General features: G+C 51.0%; 2 protein-coding genes and 1 long non-coding RNA gene across 7 annotated transcripts in view; 1 reads left to right on the top strand and 2 right to left on the bottom strand.

Annotated features, from left to right (window-relative positions):
* Positions 1–1,783: 1,783 nt before the first annotated feature.
* ZNRD2 (zinc ribbon domain containing 2) lies at positions 1,784–5,138 on the bottom strand. The gene is made up of 4 exons (XM_006131612.5): positions 4,779–5,138; positions 4,260–4,411; positions 3,418–3,502; positions 1,784–2,357 (listed from the first exon to the last, which is right to left on the bottom strand). The coding sequence occupies exons 1-4, from the start codon at positions 4,795–4,797 to the stop codon at positions 1,978–1,980; spliced, it is 636 nt and encodes a 211-aa protein (XP_006131674.1). The 5' UTR covers positions 4,798–5,138; the 3' UTR covers positions 1,784–1,977.
* A 2,801-nt stretch (positions 5,139–7,939) lies between these two features.
* Positions 7,940–19,363, bottom strand: LOC102445986 (uncharacterized). 5 transcript variants are annotated; one of them, XR_016350424.1, is made up of 4 exons: positions 14,667–19,363; positions 10,928–11,021; positions 8,695–10,392; positions 7,940–8,200 (listed from the first exon to the last, which is right to left on the bottom strand). XR_016350424.1 is itself a non-coding variant. In XM_089781127.1 (4 exons), the coding sequence occupies exons 3-4, from the start codon at positions 10,998–11,000 to the stop codon at positions 9,053–9,055; spliced, it is 1,413 nt and encodes a 470-aa protein (XP_089637253.1). In that variant the 5' UTR covers positions 11,001–11,021; positions 14,667–14,888; positions 17,691–19,363; the 3' UTR covers positions 7,940–9,052. The 5 variants fall into 5 exon arrangements, 4 of the variants coding, with proteins under 4 accessions (XP_089637253.1, XP_089637252.1, XP_089637254.1 ...); XM_089781127.1 differs by having other exon boundaries at positions 7,940–10,392; positions 14,667–14,888; positions 17,691–19,363; XM_089781126.1 differs by having other exon boundaries at positions 7,940–10,392.
* LOC149523796 (uncharacterized) overlaps positions 14,830–19,493 on the top strand; it is a 10,418-nt gene continuing 5,754 nt past the window's right edge. Inside the window, exon 1 of the long non-coding RNA XR_016350425.1 lies at positions 14,830–14,906. This is a non-coding gene — a long non-coding RNA (uncharacterized LOC149523796). The remainder of the gene's footprint in view (positions 14,907–19,493) is intronic.

Below are 19,493 nucleotides of genomic sequence, written 5' to 3'. Positions count from 1 at the left end.
GCTCTGGCACTGACTTGCAGTGTGGCCTTTGGCCCCTGTTTCCCAGCAAAGGAAAACTTCTGTTGGCTGTTTCCACTGCAACATTCTGAGGAGTGGGGCTCTCTCTCTCTCTCTCTCTCGGTAGGGCGCCCCACCCAAAAGGGTGCAGTCTCAGCCCGGGCAGCACCCAGCATGGCAGGGGCCCTCCCCTCTCAACAGCAGTCTGGGCAGCTTAGTGGCACTGCTTTCCAGTGTACCAGGTGGCAACTGCTAAGGCAGAGCAGGGAGCTGAGTCCAGCCTTATGGAAGGGGAACCAGCTCCGTAGTCCAGGGAGGTAATTAATCTGGCTTTGGACTGGGCAGCCCTCTTTTTTGGGGGGGACTGTCCCCCATCACTACTGAAGCAAAACTGGACAATGTTTTATTGGGTGCTGGACAGTGAATGCCCTTCTGAAGAGCCACTCAATCTCAACCTTGCACACGCAATGTGTGAGGTCTGGCCAACATGTGTGGGGGGCAGTGTTCTTTGTAAGATGTGCTCTTGTGCGCCCGCTCAGGAAAGATTCAAAGGCTGCCCAGCTGATTAGCAGAGTGCCCACATCTAGGTTTTGTTTCTATTGATGAAGCACATGCCTCCGTTCACATAAAAATTTTTTCCTGCACATGGATGGAAAAGATTAGAAGGAACATTGGTGGGGGCACATTCCATTCTGCAGGGCAGGTGTACTCTCCATCCCACCCTTCACCTCTTCCATATGGGGCTGGGATGAAGGCTGTGGTGCTGGGAAAGAGTGTGCATATATGTAAAGGTGAGTCACAAAATAATTCAAAATGAAGCTGTTGGCTCCCCTGAGTGACCAGTGGGGGAGTCACATTGCACTTAAAAAAAATCAAAAAAAGCAAAGAAAAAGCTCATTGAACTGTGTGTTCACATTTTACTGTGAAGTTAGGCTGGATAATTTCAAGTCAGACCTTAGTCAATTTCAATGTCCACATCTCAGACCACAAGGTGTAGGGCCTGAGGGTTGCACATTGGGCATGACAATGTCCTGATCTGAAATCCCTTCTGATTGGTGTGGAGATGCAGCAGCCTCTGAGGTGGGGGCTGTTTATGCAGGGGTTGCTTTCCTTGTGCTGAGATCTGGGGTGGGTGGGAAGGATGTTTACACAGGAGTCCCTCATCCAGTAGTGAGAATGTGGCTGTCTCACTCACTGCTTAAAATCTCCAACAGGAAGCAAAGGATTTCAATGCAAGGAAGAATGTAGGGAATTGTGATTGTTGGTGAAACTCCAGTGGGATATTTATTGATCACTTATGAAGGGGTGATCACCCCATAGCAGCCCCTCCCCACTTCCTGCAGCAAAGCATCCCCTAGCCCTATAATTGAGCATTTGGACCAGTACTGGCTACTGCTGGAGACAGCCTCCTGCTGAGCCCCCAAGTCACCACAGCAACCTCCTAGCCACCCCCTGCTGATTATGAGTTCCATTATGGATGGACAGGGCATGACAGCCTAGGCCTACAGGATCCTAGCTGCATAGTGGTTGTCTCAATATTATAATAGGCCTGGCAGATGCCTGCTCCATGGCCCCTCCCACAGCTGCACAGGCGAGACCATGAGACAATGGAACAAAGAATGGGCTGGCCCCATCTGCTCCTCCCACCCAGTATCTTTTCCTCTCACCCCAGAACAGATCCATGAACCATCCAGCTCAGGATCCCCCCCTCTCCAGGTTAGATCCAGTCTGGCATCCTTGTGGATCTGATGCTTTGACAACCCAACCCCAAATTATCAGACTAGTCTTGCCCAGGATTTTGGAGTTTTTAATCAGAATCTACAGACAAAGAACCGGATCTTTGTCCAGCCGAAGGGGGCTGGCGAAACAGAGTCTCGGAGGAGGGGGAGCATCCTCCTTCCCCTCCACCCCCGGCATGGCTGTGCCAGGTGTAGTCAGCATTCCGGGACCTGGTCACTGCATTGAGGAGGCCTCCACAACTCACTGTGGGGTCAGCTCCTTGAGGCATTTCAAGGACTCAGCACAGGAGCGGATGAGGCTACACAGCTGGAGGCTGAGCTCGATGGAGATGCTGTGCTGGAGCTCCTGGGTGGCCCAGACGAGCTTCCGGAGGATGGCATCCTCCGCTGCAGCCAGGGGGCTGGCAGGCAGGGCAGGCTTTGGGGCAGGCTGGGCCTGTGGTATGGCAGCTGCAGTGGCGGCAGTTCGGAGTCCTGAAGCTGCCCCCTCACAATGTTCTGGTCGTGGCACATGGAGCTGCTGGTGAGTGGCTGGGAGGTACCCAAGGGGCGTGGCCTCCTCTGCAGTGGAGGCCAGCTGGTGCTCACGGACCTGGGATAGTGCAGCCTGGGCATTCAGTGCTGGAAAGAGAGAGGACAGATGAGATCAGATCTGCCAGTACCAGAGCTGCCTCCAGCGCCAGCAGGATGCAGAATGGGGTGCAGTCACAGTCCACAGCTGAAGTGAGGGAGGGCAGGCAAGCCACAACACCTGGGATCTGTTCCCAGTGCTGCCACTAAACTTGAGCAAGTCCCTTCCCCTCTCAGTGCCTGTTCCTTCTCCATCCTGGATCTGCTCAGTCTATGAGCTTTTCCAGGCAGGGTCTTTCTTTCTATGGCTCTGTGCAGTGCCTGGCTTTACAGAGCCCAGATACCAGGTGGGTTCTATGCAGTGCCCAGAATTAGATAAGAGTGGATGAGAAGGGAATGCCTTATGTCTAAAGCTAAGATTTAGTTATAGGCAGGGCTCGCCGAACTGTGGCGAGCCCCGCTCACCAGCCGCGCTGTCCAGTGATCTGTGTGTGTGCAGATCGTTCTGTGCATGCGCAGATCGCCCAAACCCGGCTCTTACGGGTTACAATCTACTCGCCATAGGCGAGTAGATTGTATAATTTGTCGAGCCCTGGTTATAAGTATTTTTAATAAAAAAACCATGGATATATCATGGGCAATAAACAAAGATTCATGGCCCTGTGACCTGTCCATGACTTATCTTGTATGTTCTGGATGGGAGCTCGAGGTGCCCACTGATGCTAGGATGGCTCAAGGACACCTGCTGGTGCTTGTAGTGGGAGATCTAAAGGTGGCTTCTGGTGCACCCACTGGTGCAGGCAGGGGATGGCCTAGCACTGCCACAGCTACCGGGGGAGGGTGTCCTGGGACTGCTACTGTTGCAGCGGGATCGGGTGGGGGGGGGGGGAGAAGTACAGATGGCCCTTGTGCTGCCTGAGCTTCTGGGGTGGCTCTCAGGTCAATAGCACGTGCCAGCTGCAGAAGTTGCTGAAGTCACAGACTTCTGTGACATGCTTTCCGTTTTACCAATGTCTCATTCCCTGGCTTCTGAATCAGCTAGTTCCCCCATAATTCCCAAGTCACTCCAACCCCTCCCTGGCAGACAGCATGATGCTGGGAAGGGCCATACCTGGGTTGTCCTTATCGATGTCAGAGTTGAGCTCCTGGCAGGCCACACAGTAAAGTTTCCTCTGCTTGTCTTGGAGCAAGATGGTCTGCAAAGGGGAGACAGACTAGTGTGGGACTTCAGGGCATAACAATAAGAGAGAGGATTGGCCCAACTTGGGGGAAGCAGTGACACCAAAGCTGCTCTCTATCTCTAATGCAGAGGCAGACTAGAATTACCCCTAGGCTTCTAATGAGGGAGAGGGAGCAAAGGGAGGAGGTGAATCCAATAATTCTCTCTCAGAAGGCTGGGAGCCCTGTTGCATGGAAGGGACTAGAATTCATGACCCTGAAGTGGAGCAGCTTTCCCAGCAGCCTATGCTGCTCTACAGGGGAACACAATGTATATGGATGGGTGGAATAGGTAACATGGGAAGGGGAGGATCTCATACTGGGAGTGGAGGGAACTCTTCCTGGGTGATGGAAGCTCCCATTCCAGAACCACTGAGCAGGGCATTGAGATCCATTCAGCTCACTATGCCTCCCTTTCTCCCAGTCAGATGCACAGGCCCACTTAGATTAGTATCCAGCCCCCCTGGCTGCTAGAGCAGACCAATGGGCCCATCCAAACCAGTATCCCCCCTGGATCAGACCCACAGGCCCATGCACATGACAGGTCTGGCCCAGCCTGCTCCCTATAAGGTCCCAGTACACTCAGGCATCAGTCCAGGTTAGAAGAGATGCAGCTGGCCATGAACACTACCTGCACAACTAATGATGGATAGCTGGGGGACCCCCACCGCCCTCTGCTCCTGCATGGAGCACAGTGCCCTCTATTGGGCTCCCTGCACGGGCCCCAGGTCATACCCCACACTCTTCGCAGCACTCCCCCAGCATGCGGTATCCCTTGAGCAGGTAGTCGCCCATCACCCTGCTGATCTTATCCTGTCGCTCTCTCCGTGCCTGGATCACCTTCAGCTCTGCCTCTGAAGGTGGCTCCCAGTTCCCATCATCGTTGCCTGAGGGAGGATACAGGAAGTTGGCAGAGCCATCGCACAGCAGTCCTTGCAAGCTGTCAGTGTAGTGACCCTGCGCCCGGCCCCGAGAGGGAGCCACTTCAGCGACGGGTGCAGGGGGTTTCTATTGAATCGCTCGCGCAGCGCTATGCCTGCCTAGAGCGGTGCCGCTGTGCCCAGGAGAGGCTGAGCTGGGCTGAAGCCGTAACATGGGGCTGCCCCCCTCTACTGCCAGATGCCCCCAGCCCTGGCTCTGCTGGGGGAGTCCCACGGACCCAGCTCCCCTCCCTCAGCCCTACGCCCCCAGCCGCACCCGCCCCCTCCGGCTGCCCCAGGCAGCTCCTACCCCTGCCCCGCCCCCAGGCGGTACCTGTCGCGTTCAGGGCCATGCCGCTTGGGACTCCCTCGCTGCTGCGCCGCTTCAGTCCCAGCCCCTTCCTGCTTTGGCCGGAAGTACCTTCACGCAGGGTACCCAGACTCAATGTAGTGACGGAAGTGACGTTTCACGAAAACTGGACAGGAAGTGCCAACCCCGAGCAAGGAGCAGCTCTAGCGTTCCGCGCACTTCCTGTTCCCACCCTCCCGGCCTGGAGACCGCGCGTTCCAACCGGAGGGAGCCCTGCTCCGCTCCCACCTCCGCGGCGGGAGACTGGTCCCGGCCTGAAGCGACCGCGGTCCTCCCTTCCCACCGCCGGCCTGCAGGCCGGGGAAAGGCCAGTTCCAGCCCCCAGCCCAAGACCAACGGGAGCCAGGACGCCTAGGTTCCACCTGCAGCATCCAGCCTGCTGGGACCCCCCCCCCGCCCTCCAGTCCCACCACCTACAGCTGGGCTCGGTCACTGCCCTCCAACAGCTCTATCTCCACAGCCAGAGGGCACCCCCACAGGACACCACACTGCAGGGAGCACTCAACCCTGCAGGAGCTAGGCTGGCTCCCCGTTTTAGTTGCCAACTCTCCAGAATTAGCCTGGAGCCTTCGTGAATTGGCCTCAATTTCAAGGTGACTACTGACAGCAATCCAGGAGCTTTTAATAGAATATTGCAAGAAACTGAGATGATGCCATGTCAGGGGAAAATAATCTTCTGGAATAGCTTCAGTCAGAGTTGGCTATACAGAGTTGTACTCCCCCTCAGTGTTTGTATCAGCTTGTTTGTAATCAGTTGTATGACAAGGAGCGAGAGAGTGGTGATCATTTAGTGAGAAGGAACTGAAGCAAGACAAGGGACCCAAAGAAAAGCAATTATTTAATTGCCTCTACACTGATGCTATGAGCCTGCATAATAAACAAAATGAAGTGCAGTTGCTCATTGATGAGTAATAATGTGCCCTAGTAGGTATTACTGAAATCAGCTGGGATGATTTGCATGACTGGAATGTTAATGAAAGGAGACCATTTATTTAAGGCTACCCATTAGTTCCTGTCTCTTAGGACATTTCTGGTAGATGTCAAGCCTTTATCTCTCTCGCCTCCTTTCTAGTTTCCTTGCTCTCGGGAGAGACTCTGCCACAGACTTTTGTGAATTCAGATGAATGATAGGACTGGATTCTCTTTCGCTGACATTTAGTTTGGAGCTGTTTTCCACAAAGTCTAATGCACCAGCACAGCCTGACTTTCCCTCATCAGTCAGAGCTCTTCCTACCCCCATTGTTGATGGCTTCCAGTACTGTGTTTCTTCCAAACAGTTTAGCAAGGAATGAAATAAAACTTCCAGGATTTTCTAAGGAGGCACATCATTTGTTGCTTATAAGTAGGTGCTCCCAAAAATCTCAGCAGCTTCTTTCTTATGAACTCTTGGATGCCTTACTGACTTTATCATCCCACAAGATCATGTATATCTCAGCAGTGTCCTTATCCTCCTTGAATGACTGACCAGTTTAGCTGGTTCCTAGAGGGAATTGCCACACTGTTTTGGACTGTCATGTCTTCACAATGCAGCTTGGTAACAAAAGCATAATGAAGCCAGTATGGTTGGCAGCATATTAGCCCACTGCAGCAGTACTGGACAGCTCTTCCACACTGCTTGCTTGCCTGAACTGGCCTTGAGGTTTTCAAAGCCACTATAGCAGTGGTGGGCAAACTAGGCAAGTGCATGGGCTGCATGAGTTGCCCTCCATCTCAGTGGTCTGCAAGATTGTTGTAACCAAGACAGTCTCCTGGGATAGAATTGTTTTGCTAACTGCACTTGCATACCTAGAATTTGCAGAGTTTGCCAAATGAACTATAGCAGCACTTTGATTGGATGCAGAGGGCGTGCATGGCTCTTGCAGTCAATAGTATGAGCAATCAGCATGCACATTGCTTCACGTGCCTTTGCTTTGTGTGTGTTTCACTTTAGTAATACTGGTAGGAAAAAATAATGTGGATGGAAACCAGCAGAATCTGGCAACCCTGCACACAGGCAACAGTAAACAAAATGTCTTGCAGGCCATACATAGAACCCTGATAGGCCACAAGTTGCCCACCACTGCACTACAGGCAGTGAGGCACATTTCCATTCTAAGACTATTTTAGGATAGTCTAATTCCACCTCCTGCATAGCACTCACCTAGTAGCTTCTGCAGACAGCTCATTTTGGACCGAAGGACTCCAACCAATGGAGAATCTTCCCTCCCACTCTGCAGGTCACTTCTTCCACTGGGGGAATCCCTCCCCTGGGAAATTCTTGCCCCTTAGTGCCAGTGTTAATTTGTGTGGCAACAGTTCCCAGCCTTGCTGGGCCCATGTCACTGCCTGTCAGAAACTTCTCCCTGTAGGCCGGGACTAACAGACGGGTACCAAGTCACCTCTTTGCCTTGCCATTGCTGACTTAAACATGAGGTTTTGAGCTAGCTGGCTGCTATGCTTTCCCACGTTCTCACTGAGGGACAGCCCAGAACCTGCTCATTCTGGTCAAGTCCAGCCCCAAGCCCACCCTGCAGAATGCCTTTAGGAAACAGCAACAGCCTCTGAGGAGAGCACCTCCAAAGGGGGGCAGATTCAATCGCCTCCCAGATCAGACTGGAAGAACACAGCCTATGAGTGTCACCTGTCTCTTTGCACTGTGTGTCTTGAAGACTAGACTGACAAGGGCAGTGGCTCTCAGAGAAATCACTCAGCGAGAACGTAGCCCATGACAAAATACAGATCACTCCCTAAAAGTGCTATAAAGCAGAAATGGGGGGTTTCTTTATCACCCAAAGAAGCTAGAGTACTGGCAAGAGAGAGACCTGGGCAAGTGATAGTAACCAGGAAGGCTGGAAGCAGCACAGACTGGGTAAAGGACGGACTAGGACAAGAGTGTACAGTCCAAGACCAGAAGAGATTATGGATCTCAAATGGGGGGTGGGTTGAGACCCCTCAGGAATCATGAGGTTACTACATGGGGGTAGAGCTGCTAATCTCCACCTCAAACCCCACTTTGCCTCCAGCATTTATAATGGTGTTTTTATAAAGTATTTTGAATGTATAAGGGGAGGTCTCACACAGAGGCTTGCTGGGTGAAAGGGGTCACAAACACAGACATCTGAGAACCAGTGGAGTACAGCACTCACCTGTCTATCCTGCACATAGCACAGACCACAGAACCTCATCCAAGATGCCTCTTTCCAGCCCAGCTATCAGTGTACTTCCAAACTGGCAGCCTTCTATAGAGCTGCCACAGGCTGGGCATGCTGCCAGGTGGAGGAGAGGTTAGTAGCATCTCATCTGGAGGCACCTGGCTGGCTGGATTTTCTGGGAGCACGTCCCCCACCCGTGCACATCCTTTGGGTTTGCTGGTCAGCTTCTCATTTGAGTGTGAGCCATGCTGAACTCTGGCAGAAGGGGAGGAAATGAGACTGCTGGGTAGAGGTGGGTTACTGCAAAAAGAAGGGCCCAGATCCAGCTTCTAAGGCCTTTGCTCACAAGAGCCTCCCTCTACAGCTGGGCACATGTGGGAATGCCACTACAGCTAACAGGAGAGAAGGAACAGTATTCATCTCCCAACCTGCCTCCCTGTATCACATGAGCTCACCCTGGAGCTAGAACACAGCTTTCAGAGACACATGGCCTGGATGTTGTGCCCCCCCAGAGATTGAGCATTCCTCCCCCCAGCCCCGAAGGAGCTGCCCTGCTTTGGAATCCCCCCTCCTGGCACACATTTGCCCTTCATTGCTAGTTTGACTTGGCTCAGGTTGGCTTCTGCCTGCTGAATCGCTCAGCCTTTGAGAGATCTGAGCCCTCCACTCTAAGTACTAAGCACTTTGGCATAGATGGGAGCTGCATTCATCTGACAGCAAGGATCAAACTATGGCTTGGCTGCTCTCACCTGCAGGTCGCTGAGATCATGTTTGCACCAGGCCCAAAAAACTTGCTTCTAAACCAGGCCAACTTAAACAAGCCCAAAGGACTGTGCTGGAGCCAGGGTTGAGTTGCTGGATGCTTGATAGGCTGGGTGGTTATGAACCCTATTGCAGCATAGTCTGATGTACAATACATTGTGGGTTGTGATGTGGCTCTTAAAGCAGCAGTAGGGTCCGCAACATTTAATAGGTTCCCGGCAGCATCCGGAGCAGGGTTCCATGGTGTTTAATAGGTTCTCACTTCATCCAAGTGATCTGGCTAGGAGGATGGCAATAATGGATTCTTGTGTGTAGTAGGTCCCATGCTCCAAGCACTGCTGTGCGCTAAGGCTGTGCCTGCCTCTCCACCTCCTTGCTGGCCCCGCCATCTTGGGGGCCTTCCCCACCTTCTGTGAGAGGCCAGCAAGGCTGCCAGCCATGCAAGTGGGTGCTCTGGTGCTTGATGAAGTTGGAGCCGTGGCTGAAGCTCTTGCCGCAGTACTGGCAGTGGTAGGGGCGCTCGCCTGTGTGGGTGCGGCGGTGCTGGGCCAGGTGGGCGGCGCGTGAGAAGGCCTTGCCGCAGTCAGGACACTGATAGGGACGCTCGCCTGTGTGCACGCGGTGGTGCTGCAGGAGGTCAGAACTCAGTACAAAGCTGCGTCCACAGTCGGTGCAACGATAGGGGCGCTCACCAGTGTGGATGCGCTGGTGGCGGATCAGATTGGAGCTGAGGCTGAAGGCCTTGCCACACTGCTGGCACCGGTAGGGGCGCTCACCGCGGTGCGTCCGCTGGTGTTGCAGCAGGTTGGAGCCGTGGCAGAAACTCTTGCCGCACTGGGCGCAGTGGTAGGGACGCTCCCCAGTGTGGGTGCGCTGGTGCTGTACTAGGTGGGAGCTGCGTGAGAAGGCCTTGCCACAGTCGGTGCAGCGGAACGGCTTTTCACCTGTGTGGGTGCGGCGATGTGTGGCCAGGTCGGAGCTGAGCCCAAAGCGCTTTCCACAGTCGGTGCAGGGGTAGGGGCGCTCGCCAGTATGGGTGCGCTGGTGCCGCGCCAGGTGGGAGCTGCGGGAGAAGGCCTTGCCACAGGCTGGGCACTTGTAGGGGCGCTCGCCAGTGTGGGTGCGCTGGTGCCGGATCAGATAGGAGCTCTCACTGAAGCTCTTGCCACAGTCGCCACAGTGGAAGGGGCGCTCGCCGGTGTGGATGCGTTGGTGCTGTGCCAGGTTGGAACGGCGGCTAAAGGCCTTGCCGCAGGCTGGGCAGCGGTAGGGGCGCTCACCAGTGTGCGTGCGCTGGTGCCGGTGCAGATTGGAGCTCTGGTTGAAGCTCTTGCCACATTCAGGGCACTCGTACAGCTTCTCGTCCAGCCGCAGAAGCCTGCGGGCCAGCCCAGGACTCAGCTCGTAGCTGCGCCCCCCCTCAATGTAGCGGCAAGGCTTCACACCCATCTGTGTCACCCGGTGCACAATGATATCACCAAACCCCTCCAGCCCCTGTTCTAGATCACCAGAGTCATCCAGCACCTTTGCGCCAGTGCCTGGGCTTTGGCCAGCCATGTCCCATTGGGAGCCAGGTGAGATGTCGCCCTTGGAGACCCCTGGCTGCATCTTGTGGGATGGCACCATCTCCGGGTCTTCCAGCTCGGAATCCTCTTCCTTCAAGAGGCAGGCGGCACAGTCGTCTGCTGGAAGACAGCAGAATGCAGGTGAGCATTGATATAGGAAAGAGCTCTGGGGTAGGATGGTAGGCAACAGGGCAGAAATAGTGACCAGTCAGAGATCAAGGCCCTATTTTACGGAGCAACCTGCCCCCACGCAAGATCACAAGAGCCTGTTGCACTGTGCACCGCAGAGGCACAGACACACACAAATGCACGACAGGCTCCCAACATTGGCATTGTTGGACACTGCACAGATACACAGTGAAAGAAAGTTCTTGGCCCAAAGAGCTCACAATCTAAATAGACAGAAGGGTGCAGGGTTAAACAGAGGCATCAGGAAGGAAAGGGACTTGCCCAAGGTCAAAGCTGGGGATAGAATTCAAACATTTTGGCTCCACACAACCTCAGATCACACTCCCTTCCCAGAGCCAGGCTAGAACCCAGGAGTCCAGGCTCCCAGCCCAATGCCCTATCCACTAGATTCCAATCCCTCCTTTTTAAGCTCTATATTATGCCTCACTCATTGGTAGCTTCCGAATAGACTGACCCAGTCACTCACCTACTCCAGCCTCCATTTCCTCCGAGCCCTGAGGATCCAGAAGAGTGGACTCCTCCCCCGGTTCCTTCTGCATCTGGATCAGGGACTCCTAGCCCTGTTTGGAGCAAGCAAAGGGATGAGGCAAGATCCCTTCAGAGACCATCTGCATGGGGAGCTCCAGCTCCTGCTCCCCAGAGGGGATATTGGGGAAAACTGGAGATGTATTAGAGTGAGAAAAATACATGCTGTCTCTGACTGATGTTAAGGGATCTGTGAGTCTATTACATGGCCTCTCTCAAATGCCCAGCTCCTGGCAGCAGGGGGTTGAATAAGAGTTGCAACTTTTGTTCTGAAAAGCTGAACTATCAATTCTCCTGAAGGGCTGTGTCTAGACTGCATCCCTTTTCCGTAAAAGGGATGCAAATTAGACACATCGCAATTGCAAATGAAGTGGGGATTTAAACCCCCCCACTTCATTTGCATAAACATGGCTGCCGCTTTTTTCCGGCTCGGAGCTTTGCTGGCAAAAAGCACCAGTCTAGACGGGGATCTTTCGAAAAATAAAGCCTTTTCCAAAAGATCTCTTATTCCTCAAAAAAAAAAAAAAAAAAAAAAAAAAAAAAAAAAGGAATAAGGGATCTTTCGGAAAAGGCTTTATTTTCCGAAAGATCCCAGTCTAGACTGGCGCTTTTTGCCGGCAAAGCTCTGAGCTGGAAAAAAGTGGCAGCCATGTTTATGCAAATGAAGTGGGGGGATTTAAATCCCCACTTCATTTGCAATTGCGATGTGTCTAATTTGCATCCCTTTTATGGAAAAGGGATGCAGTCTAGACACAGCCAAGATGCTCATGATTTCTAAGTCAGCCTCATGAGGTTTTTTTTAGTACTTGGTGACCCCCAACAACTCTAGTCTACTTGACCCTACTCCCCAGCCAGAGCTGGAATAGTAGTAGTCATGGTTCCCAGCCCCTCACTCATATTCTAGCCACAGAGCTATGGATGGAACTCAGTAGTCCTAGCTCCCAGTCTTGACCGCTCTAACCATCTAGGTTCCACTCCCATTACAGTGCTGGAAACAGAACCTAGGCACACCCATCACTCTGGGCACTCTCTTCCAGGAATCAGGTGAGAACACTCTGAAAACACAATGAAGGAAGCCTGGAGAAATATCAGCTCAGATCACTCAGGCTTTTGGACACTGCGGCCAAAAGCCCTGATAGAAAAATCCCACCTAATGAGGGGAAATTGGCCCCCAAACCTCTCTTGGTCCCTTGTTCCCTGGCACATCAGCTTTCTGGTAGTAGATGGTGAAATCATGGCAAGAAATCCCTTTTACCCTCCTTATCCTTGACTTCTAGGACACAACATCCCCCTCCCCAGATGTACTGTATATATGGAGAGAGGTGTATGTGAGAGACAGAAAGGCCTTAGGGAAGCTTTGATTGTTTTTAGTGAGACAGAGAAGATTAGAACCCAAATATTATAGGGCTACTGAAATTCATAAGGGCAGATTGGCCCAGTGGGCAGGTCCAAGATTCTAGCCTAGCTTGAGGTGGGGTGGGGGGAGGGATTATTGGTTAGAGCAAGGAGTAGACAGGAAGTCAGGATGCCTGGGTTCTCTCAGCTCCGCCCTTGACTTTGGGCAAGTCCTTTACTTTCTTAGTGTCTGTTTTCCCTCTTACCTCTTGTTCATTTAAAATGATAGGAACTGGGGCAAACTGAAGAACTGATCCTCTAGCACCTGCTCTGTGACACACAGAGAGACAATCCCTGCCCCCAAGAACTCACAGTAAATCAGAGCTTCTCACCGCCCCCATGCAGGCTATGAAAGGCCAATCCGGGGTACCAATGCACTGCAAAGGTTATTACAATATCTCCTATCACACTCCTCTCCAACATAGCTTGACCCTTTCAAGGTCAAATATTTCTGTCACCCTCTCAAAATAAACAATGCATTATATTACAGTTAGCATTGTCAGTGATAGATAATTTTACTTTTGATAGCAAAGTGGTAGGGGGGGGAAAAAAAAAAAAAAATCGCAAAAAAATGTTGATTTCAATTAAGGGATCACTGACCTGGAAAGGCTGAGAAACTCCAGTGTACAGAAAGGTGGGTAGTGGGGGAAATAAAGACATGTGGGCTATGTCTACACTTGCAGCTTCTTGCACAAGAAATATGCAAATGAGGCTAAGCGTGGAATATCGTCAAGCTCATTTGCATACCTAATGAGCCGCCATTTTGCAGAAAAGGCTCTTGCACCAGAAGGAGCTGTCTACACTGCCCCCTCTTGCGCAAGAAAAACCCTCTGGCGCAATGCCGTTATTCCTGAAAATAATCGGCATAGCAGCATTGCGCAAGAGGGTTTTTCTTGCTCACGAAGGGGCAGTGTAGACAGCTCCTTCTGCAAAAATGGTGGCTCATTAGGTATGCAAATGAGGCTTGGCAATATTCCACGCTTAACCTCATTTGCATATTTCTGGCGCAAGAAGCCGTGAGTGTAGACATAGCTCAAGAGGGGAAGGGACTTGAAATAGAAGTCCTGACTTCAGCCACCTCCTTTCCTCTTCCCCACTAGATCCCACTCCCCTCCCATAGCTAGGAAAGCCACCCAGGATTCCTGGCTCCCAAACCCCCTTGTTCTAACCACTAGACCCCACTCCTCTCCAGAACTGGGAATGGAACCCACAAGTCCTGACTCCCAATCCACTGCCTTCTCCACTGGCCTGTGCTGACCTTCATTAGATCTTTAGGGGTGCCTGCCCCCCAGGATATAATCAGTCCTTGTAAGAATCCACTGTATAAGAAGACCTGTGCTCAAGTGGGGGAGGAGGAAATAGGTTCAGCCCAACTCCTGATTCGGGGTAGGGTACATCACCCCGCTGCTGTCATCAGCTCTGTGGCAACAACTCTGAATTAAGCACAACATCCCAATAAAGCCCTTTCCAGAGACCCCATAACATTAAATTGCCCTTGCATGACAAGATAGGGGAGGTAACAGCTTTTATTACAAAAGAGAGGCGTTTAAGGTCAGACTTGAAGAAGAGCTCTGTGTAAGATCAGAAGTTTGTCTTTTGAAATTGATCCAATAAAAGAAGTTACCTCACCTATCACAGCTACAATAACCCTGCATGCAGAAATTTATCTCAACTACCCCAACAGTCCTGGGCACACATAAATCCAGCTCCCAAAGGACTTTACAGACCTTATCTCCTTTTCTGTTTGGAACACCGGAGGTAACTGCACACACATGGCACCCACCACAATGCTACTGCCCTAGGAGTGGAGACTGTTTATGCAGGATCCCTCATCCACATCAGTGAAGCAGCCACCTCTGGAGTGAGGCACACAGGCTGTTCATAGGGATCCCCTGCATGGCACTAATAGACAACTGCCTCTAGAATGGAGCTGTTCATACAAAATTCTCTTACCCAGTGCTGAAATGCATATGTCACTGGGGTGAGGCACAGGGGCCGTTTATATAGGCATTCCTCACCCGGTGCTGAGATGCAGCTGCCTCTGCAATGGGGCCTAAAGGCCATTCACACAGGGAACCCTCGCCCAGTGCTGAGATTCAGCAAGCCCTGAAGTGTGTTACCAGCCACAGGCAGTGGGGCAGACGCCAAGCATTGGGGTAGGACAGGGCTGCCCAGCAGAGTGCTTGAGACAGACTGGCTCCATTCCGGGCCCTCTGGCCTGCATTCAGCACTGGACAGGCTTCTTGTCCCCGGCCCCTGTGGGGCTACTCCTGCTGGCAACTTACCTGGTTCTCCACAGTGCACGGGAAGAGGATGCAGGCGGGGTTGGAGGCCCTGCAGCAGCAGCTGGTTAAGAAGGCAGAGCGCAGCCTGCCCCCTTTGTGTAGTTTCCCCTGCAAGGCACCATGGGAAATAGCCAGGCTTTCGCAAAGCACTCTGGGGAAAGTAGTTCCTATGATGAGGGGAGTCGCGCAGTGATGGTTGCTCGGTTCCACTAGAGGCAGTTGCTATGGATGGAGGAAAAGGTGATTTCTACTGGGGAGAGGGAGGGGGCTTGCTAGAGGGACGGTGGGCACCGAGGTGATGTCTGGGGAGATGGCTTAGGGTAGGGCTCTAGGGAAGGTGGTTTCTGTGTTTTGGGGGAAAGTATTTTCTATTGGGGAGCAACTCTGGGGCTATGTCTACACTGCACTGCACTTCCGGAAAAAGCTATGCAACTGTGAATTGCAATTTGCATAGCTTTTTTGTTTATTTTTTCAGAAGAGGCTTTTCTGACATTTGGCCCATCTACACTGGGCCAAATGTCAGAAAAAAACCCTTTTTCAGAACAGCTCTTCCTCCTCGTAAAACGAGGTTTACAGGGATGCTGAAAAAGCGCATCTGCTCTTCCAAAAAAAAAAATTTTTTTTTGGAAGAACAGATGTGTTCCCTGGACATGGCAGTGTTTTTCTGAGATACCGCTGGTATTCTGGAAAAACTCTGCAGTGTAGACATAGCCTGGGAGAGGTGGGTTCTATGGGGGGTGGGAAGGAGGGCTTTGGGGAAGGTAGTTTCAGTAGGGAAGAGCAGGAATTCCCCCTGCAGCTCAGCTCCCCCATGGCTGTGCCTAAAGCCCTGCCACTGCACCATGGCCCCATCCCAACTTGGCTTGTTAGTGGCAGAGACCCTCAGCACTTGCCCCAGCAGTCAGGGGTCTGCATGAATTGAGGAACTGACCCCACTGAACTTTGCCCCTCAAGGACCCTTTCTGAAGCAGGCTGGTAATCAACATCTACCTACCCTATCCTGGATGCACAGGGCCGTTTCCTTTACTGGGAGCAATTAGCACAGGCTCCCTGCTCTCAGCCACAGTCAATGCACCAGTTACAATGCTGCAAGCAATCAGGTTTTCTGCCACTGCAGCCTGTTCCATTGGATTGATTAGACCCTGCAATTCCCTCAAGTAATTCTCTCAAGATCTCTATAAATTCAGGTCATGTCTACACTAGTGATCTTACAGCAGCACAGCTGTATTGATACTGCTGTGCTGCTCAGTGGTCTCCACTGTAAACTGTTCTATGCAGACATGGAGAAAGCTTTCCTCTCCACATAATTAAACAGCCCCCAATGAGCAGGAATAGCTGTGTCAGTGCCTGCATAGCACTGTCTACACCAGCACTTCTGGAGGTGTTAATTATATCACTCAAAGGGAAATTTTACACCCTCGAGCAACATAAGTGCTAGTGTAGACAGCTTCAGGTACACCTCACATCATTTCCCCCTTGGAGCAATTGGACCAGGCTTACTGCAGACTCAGGCTGGCATGGCTGCAGCAGATGACATGTACAAGCACAAGGGCTGGAAACGAACATTTTATTTTAAACAGAGTCCTGCAAACCCACAGACCACCTTTGTAGATCAGATGCAGATACAAAATTTGTATCTGCAGAAGGTTCTATAAATCAAACTTGAGACTGCTAGTCGTGAATCCACACTAGTGTAGAAACTTGGGCATAGTCTTATACTGTCTTAATGCAGTCCTGCTGGGTACAGACTGAGTTCCCAGTACTGTGCCAAACTGCAGTGAATTATGGATGATTTTGCACCATCATCTGGGAACCAAATGAAGTTAATTCTCACAATCCTGCATTGGGTCATATACTTTAATTGGTAGCTTCTCACTGGAATAACCTCTTGGCAATGAAGGGCAGGTTAGTGGCCATATAGGACTTGAGACACAGCTTTAGGTGAAAAGTCCACATCATCTGTGTGGTAAGACACTGCCCTTTGTTGAACTTAAGACACAATTCAGTCTAAACCACGGTTGACTGGGCTGCTGCAACTCATACGTCAATCTGCACATGACTGTAGGTTGTGGCTGGAAGAAGGGTGAGTGCATCCAGCATTAACACACTAGACAGGACCACTGGCTGTTGCTCTCCTAGCTACCTGATGGTTCTTTGACTTCCCTGCTGCAGATCTCAGATTAGGGGAGACATTTCTGCTTTTCCATGAAGAGCTGTCTCATCTCCAGTGTGCTGCCATAGGGTGGCCCATCTCCATCCTTAACTCAGACTATGGTGACATTTGTAGTCAATAGGATCTTCAAATCTTCCTTCTTTCCACTCCATTAAATGTGTGAACACAACATAAGAAGCATCTCTGACCACAGAATTGGAAAGTCATGGGGGAGAAGCACTGTAGCACAGTGCTCTTCCAGAATTACCTCCCTAGTCATTCAATGAATCCAGGGGATTAAACACTCAGCTCCTACATGCTCAAGTGAATTGTGCAGAGCTCACACCTTTAACCCCAAGCACTTGCACAATATCAGAGCTCCACAACCTTCCCTCCTGAGTAATCTGACCCCTTTTCCCATGTGAATTGTCATAATGGAGCATCTCATTCCCATGGGAATTGTCATAATGGAGCAGATCTGTAGGTCCATAGAGCCCAGCATCCTATCTCTATCAGCAGCTTCACAAAGTGGTGCACCAATCCCCATTGGAAGCAGTATTGGGGTAATTGGTGACCTTCTGCCCCCCTAAGCTAAGGGTCAATTCATGCCCTGAAACAGGCAGGCTTAGAGCCATTCACAAGATCTTCTTTATTAATGGTTTAATTCTAGTTATTTCCAGTACCCCTATAAGTATCTGATTTTTTTCAGATTCTACTCAGCTCTCACCTGCAGTGAAATCTTGTGACAATGTTTCCCAGACAAAGTATATGGTGTATATGTATGAAGTAGTATTTTCTTTTGTCACTTTTCAGTTTCTCTGCAATCTCTGTTCTTGTATCATGAAATGGGCAGTAGAGCAGCCCCCACCTACCTTCTCCAGTGGGTAGTCTTTCACAGGTCCAAGCCAATCTCCTCTGTCAAGATGAGCAATCCCAGTCTCTTCAATCTCTCAAGAGATTTCCCCTCCATTCTTGTCCCCCACTGTTTAAAGCCAGTTGGATTCATAGAGTTTAAGGCAAGAAGGGACCATTAGATACCAGGGATGTAAGCGAGTAGTTGACTACTTGCTTCCCCCCCACCCGTGCTTGCTGCCTCTGTATGAGAGGCAGCAAGGAGGCAGGGCACAGGAGCTGGTGCTAGGGGAAGGCAGCTTAAAAGCCACAAAGAGGGGCTGCTGGACCTGGCGTGAGCCCAGACCAAGCAATTCTGGCTTGTGCATGTTTGGGACCGCTGCGCCTCTGCATTATAAATGTAGTAATAGCTGCCAGGACCTTACTACATTTAAAATGCAGAGGCACAGCGGTCCTGGAGCGAACCTCCCCTTATTGACTAATCATGTAGAGGATACAATTTGATTAACAAAATACCCGTTCCTTAACATCCTTATTAGATACTCAAGTCTGTAGCAGGGCAGACAATCTCAGTTAACGATTCCTGGATCAGGCACCTCCCTTCTTCCTGACCTACAGCATATTCTTTAGAAAGGCATCCACACTTAAGGCTTAATGTATGAAAGGATCAGAATCAAACACAGAATTTCAGAAGTGGGCAGCCCCTGCTTTAGGAAGGATGGTTCAGGTAGCAGGTGGGGGCTCAGGCCCAAATTAAATTCTCTGCTCTGCCCCACTCATTGTGGTCAAGTTGCATTAAGCTCGCTACACCTCAGTCTCTCCCACTTTAACATGGGGACAAGAGTGCTGCCCTGCCACCAGGGATGTAATAACTACATTAAAAGATAGTGAGATGTTCAGACACTATGGTAAGAGGGGCCTACCAGTGTCCACGATAGATATACAAAGTGGCATTAATAATGGCTTGAGTATTATTCTCCACCTCATTCTTCCTTGCCATTTTCTCACAAATGCCTTATTTAACCTAATCTTCTCTTCCCACCCCTCTGTGAGACTATCATCCATTCCTCAGGCATTTGCAGCCTCCCATTATGGCTTGGCTCAGTCTGGGACACACTTTGAAATATATACATAAAAGTATGTTCTCATTAGCTGAGGGCTCTTTGGGGCAGGGAAGTGGCTCTCACTATAGTTGTTGGAGCCTTCAGGAGCTTCTCCAGTACAATTCCACTCCCTCAACCCAGCTCCTGCATGACTGGATTGTGTCCCTGTCCAGACTGAAGAGCTTGCCCTCAAACATAAACCTCTATTGCTCAAGCTGAACAATGAGGCTGCAGAAGACACAAGTGTTCCACACCCCAGGAGATGAACCCATCTGAGGCTAAAGAGTTTTCCTGAAAGAAAGAAAGAAAGAAAGAAAGAAAGAAAGAAAGAAAGAAAGAAAGAAAGAAAATAGCCAGGGCCCTCTGTTGGAAATTTTTATTTTGCTGGAAAAGCCGTGGTCAAAACTCCACAACAGATAAGTTTCTACACAAACACTAGCTGCTTTGGAAACACCTTGGCTACAGTCTAGTCTCAGAGGAGATGGGTGTGAACTGGGATTCAAAACAACTCCCTACATAACAACAAATAAATAAAGAGGAGACATGGGATTCTCCATCCACAATGCTGAGAAGAGAAAGGAAATAATATGAACTCTGAGCAAGTTACCTGGAAGACAGTGAATCCCCACCTCAACCCATGCACAACCTGAGCCCAGACAGGGCCAATGTGGAGTTAGGAGAAGAAAAGGAACTATGCTTGCAGGTGAGGGGGAAGTGTTC

Source organism: Pelodiscus sinensis, chromosome 11 (assembly GCF_052426305.1).
Source record: "Pelodiscus sinensis isolate ZL-2025 chromosome 11, ASM5242630v1, whole genome shotgun sequence".
Taxonomy (NCBI): Eukaryota; Metazoa; Chordata; order Testudines; family Trionychidae; genus Pelodiscus; species Pelodiscus sinensis.
Note: the sequence above shows the minus strand (reverse complement) of the source record. Positions and strands in the feature narration are given on the sequence as shown.